This window comes from Bos taurus, chromosome 7, assembly GCF_002263795.3.
Source record: "Bos taurus isolate L1 Dominette 01449 registration number 42190680 breed Hereford chromosome 7, ARS-UCD2.0, whole genome shotgun sequence".
NCBI classification, from domain to species: domain Eukaryota; kingdom Metazoa; phylum Chordata; class Mammalia; order Artiodactyla; family Bovidae; genus Bos; species Bos taurus.
In genome coordinates this window covers 4,209,181-4,215,180 of record NC_037334.1, presented here as the reverse complement: position 1 = coordinate 4,215,180, position 6,000 = coordinate 4,209,181, and the positions used below count along the sequence as shown (strand labels likewise).

The 6,000-nt window shown below is 53.1% G+C and overlaps 1 protein-coding gene across 13 annotated transcripts in view; it reads right to left on the bottom strand.

Moving 5' to 3' along the window:
- Window positions 1-1,916: 1,916 nt before the first annotated feature.
- The window catches only part of SUGP2 (SURP and G-patch domain containing 2), a 29,358-nt gene continuing 25,274 nt past the window's right edge, over window positions 1,917-6,000 (bottom strand). For 7 of the 13 annotated variants that reach the window (XM_005208477.5, XM_002688523.7, XM_010806541.4 and 4 more), the window contains exons 9-10: window positions 5,384-5,520; window positions 1,917-4,760 (exon numbers count right to left, since the gene is read on the bottom strand). In XM_005208477.5, coding sequence (XP_005208534.1) covers window positions 4,640-4,760; window positions 5,384-5,520 — 258 coding nt within the window. In that variant the 3' untranslated portion in view covers window positions 1,917-4,639. The remainder of the gene's footprint in view (window positions 4,761-5,383; window positions 5,521-6,000) is intronic. The other 6 variants (XM_010806540.4, XM_024994739.2, XM_024994744.2 and 3 more) reach the window with 3 other exon arrangements.

Sequence of the window (6,000 nt, the reverse complement as noted above, 5' to 3'; positions counted from 1 at the left end):
GTCTAGTCAAGGCTATGGTTTTTCCTGTGGTCATGTATGGATGTGAAAGTTGGACTGTCAAGAAGGCTGAGTGCCGAAGAATTGATGCTTTTGAACTGTGGTGTTGGAGAAGACTCTTGAGAGTCCCTTGGACTGCAAGGAGATCCAACCAGTCCATTCTGAAGGAGATCAGCCCTGGGATTTCTTTGGAAGGAATGATGCTAAAGCTGAAACTCCAGTACTTTGGCCACCTCACACAGAGTTGACTCATTGGAAGACTCTGATGCTGGGAGGGATTAAGAGCAGGAGGAGAAGAGGATGACAGAGGATGAGATGGCTGGATGGCATCACTGATTCGATGGATGTCTCAGTGAACTCCGGGAGTTGGTGATGGACAGGGAGGCCTGGCGTGCTGCGATTCATGGGGTCGCAAAGTCAGACACGACTGAGCAACTGATCTGATCTGATCTAGGTTGGTCATAGCTTTTCTTCCAAGGAGCAAGGTAGCATGCATGGTGAGTCTTGAATTTTTGTTACTTTTACATGGGAGTGAGAAAGAGGGAAAACCTCTGTGCTTTGTTCTGCATCTATCTGGGTTTTGCATTTTAAAGTCTTTGACAAAGAAAATACTCATGTTGCCTGGACGTGTATGCTTTCATGTATTACATGTACGTTACATAGGTCCATAGACTAGAGCTTCTCCAGCAGCACCCCGCCTTTCTCAAGGTCCTGGTCCAAAGGCTTCCCAGGAGAGGGGAGGATGAGGGGGGAGGAAGGGGTGGGGAGAGCCCATCCACACTGGTAATGGTATGTTCAGGTTCCAATCAGCCCTAAATGACAAGGTAGCAGAGGAAATTTTACCTTCCAAACTGAAAGAAATCCTTCCCAAATCGCAGAGGGGAAATAGGCCTGAGGCGAAGACCGTCCTGAGTTCTCCTGGGCGGAGAACCTCGCTCCGCGTGCCTTTGTGCAGGTAACGTTCCCCAGCCCCGCGCAGTGAAAGGAGCTGGGAAGGGGGTCTCCCAAGAGGGAGGAGGAGAGTGGGTGGGGCCCTTGTAGGATCTGTCTTCTCGTGGGCAGACACCGCCTCCAGGGCTCTGGCGAGGACGACAGCACACGTGGGGCTTCCTGGCTGACAAGCCCCCCATCACGATCATGTGGGCCCGTCACTCCTGGGTGTCCTCTGGGACAGTGAGAGCAGCGGTTCACTGTCCTAAGCGGTTCAGCTTAGGAAGCTGCTCCCACCCCAGCTTCCTAAGGGGCCTTGGCTCCTCCACCCCTAACTTGCTAACAAAGCCCCCCAAACCTTCCTGGGCTGTCTGCTACCCTGGGCACAAGCAGGCTGCTGCCCATCAGGCTGTGCTCAGGTGGAGGTCCCCACAGGTCCTGCAGGCGCCAGGCTTGCCTGCCTGTGTCCTCACCAGAAGGGCCAAGGGGCTGCTGGTGGGGCAGGCAGACAGACAGGGCCGCATATGGGAACAGCAACAGCTCTGAAGATATTCCACAGGCCGGCTCCGAAGTCAGGGCGAAGCCTGAGTGGGCCTTGCTCTAACTCTGGCAGCTCGAATCCCAACCCTGGGAAGGCTGTGAGGTGGGCAGGTGAACTGTGGGTAGTAGAGCTCCCATATCCCGGCACACTCTCAAAGGCAGATTTCTGTACCCAGCAACCCGCCCCTCGTTCTCCACAAAAAATACGGTGGACCCAGCCACTGTGCTTGGCCCTGATCACTGCCTGCTCTCTGGCACCCTTCAGGCTTTCCTCGTGACTTACCAGGCCCTCCAGCTGCAGCGGGGCAGTCAAGAGAGGCCCCGGCTGGCGGAGCACATGCCTGAGAGGCAACAATTTTACAATCTTTCTCCATGTAGGCCCCACCACATCCACCACATGGTCCCCAGCCAGTATGACTGAAAAATCCATCAATGGAGACCATGGAAAATTGGGTTTTCTCTACATTTATTTCAACTGCTAAATGATTAACAACATCCACAACTTCTTAGATTAAAAAAAAAAAAGAAAAGAAAAAACAACCCCAAACCCCCAAAACTTCCATTTTGTAACATCACAAATGTCTTCTAGGTTTTACCAAGGACCAAAAAGCTAAAATTCTCTATATGATTTCCAGTGATGGAAACGAGGCAGAGACAGTAAGCACCCAAAGTGGCGAGTTAGCACTTTCCGGATGCCTGTCGTCCTCACGGAAGAGCCCCTGGAACTAGAATGACAGAAAAGACACTGTGACTTTGACAAGGCTACGCAGCTGCACGTCACGCTTGCTTGCATGCATGCTTCCTGCAGAGTGGCCTCTGCCGGAGAGAGCAAGGGAAGGCTCGGAGGGCCAGTGTGCTGGACCCCGGCCGACGGACGGCACAGGACGCGCCGCCATGCTCCTCCCTGGCCCCCACAACGCCTTGACTGCCTCAATGCCATCTCCACAGAAATGTCACCTGAGTGTTTACGGGACTTTCCAGGCTCAAGAAGTAGGTGTTCCCTTTGACGTTTGCCAAAGGCTCATTGTCAGCCAAAGCAGGACACCCCCAGGAGTGGCAAGAGGCTGTGGATTGAATAGGGCTCGAATCCTAGGAATTCCTATTTTATTTATAAATAAAAGCAGAAAGCTAAGAATGAGCATACTAGGACAAAGTGAATATGCTGGTCAAAGCTATGCTTGAAGAGCGAGAACCCATGCTGGGGGTGCACACCTCACTCTGGGCGCGCGCTGGGCGTGCATGCTCTGCGACAGGCCATGGGGAGCCAGGCCCAGGTCTCAGAGTTCCATCACTCTGCCTGACCCACAGCCAACATGGAAGGCTGCTGGAAGCATTAAAAAAGAAACAAAGTGATTCCCCCAGGTTGTGGTTCCCCCAAACCACACCACCAGGCTATTTCAACTCTGCTGAAGAACCTCCAACATGTCCACCCATAAATACCTGCCAAAACAACAGAAGTGAGCGGAAGCAAGCAGAGCTCAGGGACTACCCGTGACATGAAGAAAGGCACCATCAGCGGGGAACGCGATGCTGTGCCAGTGAGTGCGGGCAGACAGAGATCCAGAGGAGGCTGGGCTATACAGCCCAGGAGAGCTGAGGATCTGAGAAAATGAGCATTTCGTAACTGCCAATAAAAGTGGCTGATGGGGTAATTTACTGCTCTGTCCCCCACACTCACAGTATCAGCAGGATCTCATTTTTCAGCTTTTGACACATATTTAAAACTTCGACACTGCTGCCTTCTGATGAAGGGTTGAGAGATCCCCACAGCCTGAGAATTCCACACGTAGCTGCAAGAGGCAGCGTGTGAGAAGCTGGAAGGGGCAGCATCTTACGTCTCAAAATAGCAAACAGCTGCAGATCCCACCCCAAGAGGATCCTTTCTGTTCTGCACAAAGGCCCTAATAAAACAATTCTTTACACTGCCACACACGCAAAAAACGAAATCTTGAAGAGTTTACACCTCCTACCCTTCCTGCAAAGGAGACACTCCGTATGTGGTTTTAAAAAAAAAAACTAGTTTGCTTTGTGGATTTTAAAGAGAATGTAAATTTGGGGAAAGTTTCGTTAGTGTAATGGTTACTCCCCAATGAATTTAGCTGCTGAATACATTGGAGAAATTTCATTAGGTCTCTAGGGATGCATTTACGAGTTGAGACTCCATAAACAACATGTTCATCGAATCCACTTGTGTAAAAGAGCTTCAGCACTCAGACCGACAGGCTGTGGTACTAGAGCGCAGGCTTCATTATTCCTGATTCATATTCCCTACTTGAATTTGAGAAGACACAATCCGTGACTGTCTCGGGATCAAGTCTGCTCTTCGAGAGCAGTGTGTCCTGGAACAGGAAACCCGACAGCAGCTGGTTCCTGAGCGCTCGCAGGGCGCTGGTGCTTGCAAGGGCAACCCCACCTTCTGAGTGGAGCCAGCAGAGACCTGCAGAAGACCTGCTGCCAGAAGCATTTGGAAGAAGGGCGAAAGGCAAAAGCAGGCTGGAAGTTGGGTCTTTTTTTTTGTTTTTTAAGAAAAAGAAAAGCCAGGGGGTGGCACCTCCACACCAGAAACTGCAGAGATGTTTGCTTTCCGTGTACACACCAAACCTACTTGGGCACTGGCTCCAGGGCTGATCCGGGACAGAGGTGGTGTTTTAAGAGTAATTGCTGCTTCAAGCCTTATCTTTCTCACCAATGGTTTTCATCTATTCAGGGAGAGAACGATTTTGTTCAAAACTGAGTTGGAAATTATGGGTGGGGAAGACAACTAAAAGGAGGGAAGAAAGATAAGGATATTTATAGGCCAAAGGCCCTTGGGAAGGAAAAGGGCTGGAAGACCCTCAAATCGAGATGAGGGACGAGTGGCGTCCTCTGCGGTGCCAGCTTCGAGGTCACCCTTACACGTGCAGGACACAAGGCCACTCCCGAGGCAGCTTATTTCCACAGGACAGCCCGGCGCTCAGGCCCACCACAGGCTGCAGGCAGCGTGCAGGGTGAGCGTGGGGCTCGCTCCTTCAGCCACACCTGGAAGGTGAGAGGCGGGACGCACCCACAGCCAAACATCCCGAGTGTTTCCCTCAGAGTTTTATGATTTTGGGGGAGTGACACTTTGGTGTTTGTGTTCTACGTCCTGGCACGTCAGCTCAGGCAGAGAGCCCCCACTGGCTCACACACATACCTATTTGCTGGCCCGTCTGTGTCTGTACATCTGCATCATCCTCTGACGGAACACGTCAAACGTGTCTTCTTTGTGCTCCTGCCCGTCGGCACCCAGCCCCTCCCCTTCCGACGCGCTTCCCCTGAGGAGCAAAACGGACAGTTAGCCACGCCTGAGCCCGCGGCCTGACCACCAGGGCACGGACACAGCCCGAGCCGCCAGAGGGGCACGCGGTATGAGGGACACACATGGGTGACAGCAAGGGAAAGAGGAAACAGAGACACAGCTCACGGTGGGGACAAGGGACACTCACCTGTGCAGGCCTGTGGACCTTCTGAGAAGCGTGCTCAGAAGCCAGCCCCTTATTACAGCCGAAAGCCTCCCCAGCAGGTGCTAAGCTCACTTTTAAAGGAAATGCTTGCTGCATGTAAGTGGGGCTTCCTAAACTGTGGGCCGTGCTCTCTCCTGGCTAATCGGAGTGTGGGTTCCCAGAAAAGGGAAGTGGCTGTTAGCGTAACCACCCAGAATTACCACTCGGCTTTTTTGATAATAATGAACATGGCCAAATGCCAGGGACCAAGTCTATGCAAATGCAGCCAGAAACTGTGTGAACACCTGCACAGGGACACGACCTGCCAGAAGCCACGTTCAACGCCAGGGAAATCAAGGGGTGCCGGTCAAAGGACTTAGGGCCAGAATCCCCCAGAGAGCCTGTCTCCCCGGGCACAGCTGCCCGCCCCCCGGCCCCCGACGCCTGCCGCGTACACGCTGACCGGCTCCCTGATGCCCTTCCCACAGGAGCCCAGGCCGTGGCCCTCCTTCCAGCCCATCTTCTGTAGCATCTGGAACCCCAGGTTCTTGTCGGTCAGCTTCTGCTGGGCAAAATCAAAATCCTTGGGTTTCTGAGGAGAGAGAAGAGTGCGGTACGTGAGGGGCAGCAACGCGCCTGATCAGGAGCCTGCCCTGGGCTGCACCTGGACACGGTCCAGCACCAACACCCCTAATGCCCCTTCGATGCCCCTAGATGCGCAAGATCAAGTCACAGTCCTGGCAACACTCCCTGGGTGGGCTGATATTTGTAAAGGTTGGAGGTCACAGCTTGAGGTGTCCCCAGAGAACTGAACCAGTCTCTCAGGCTTCGCAGCGACCGCTCTTGTTGCAGTGTTGAGACTGTGAACTAAACTTTGTGAGGGGATGGTAGGGGTTCTGCCCAAAAGTTTTGACTAGGAAGATCCCAGAGTGGAGACCTGAATAAAGAAAGTGGCCAAGTGATGATCAGGGGCATATCCCAGGCTGGGTGGAACAGGCCTTGAGGCAGGAAGGCCCCTGGAGTGCCAGAGTCAGAGAGGAAGCAGGGCTAAGGCAGAAGGGGACCAGACAGG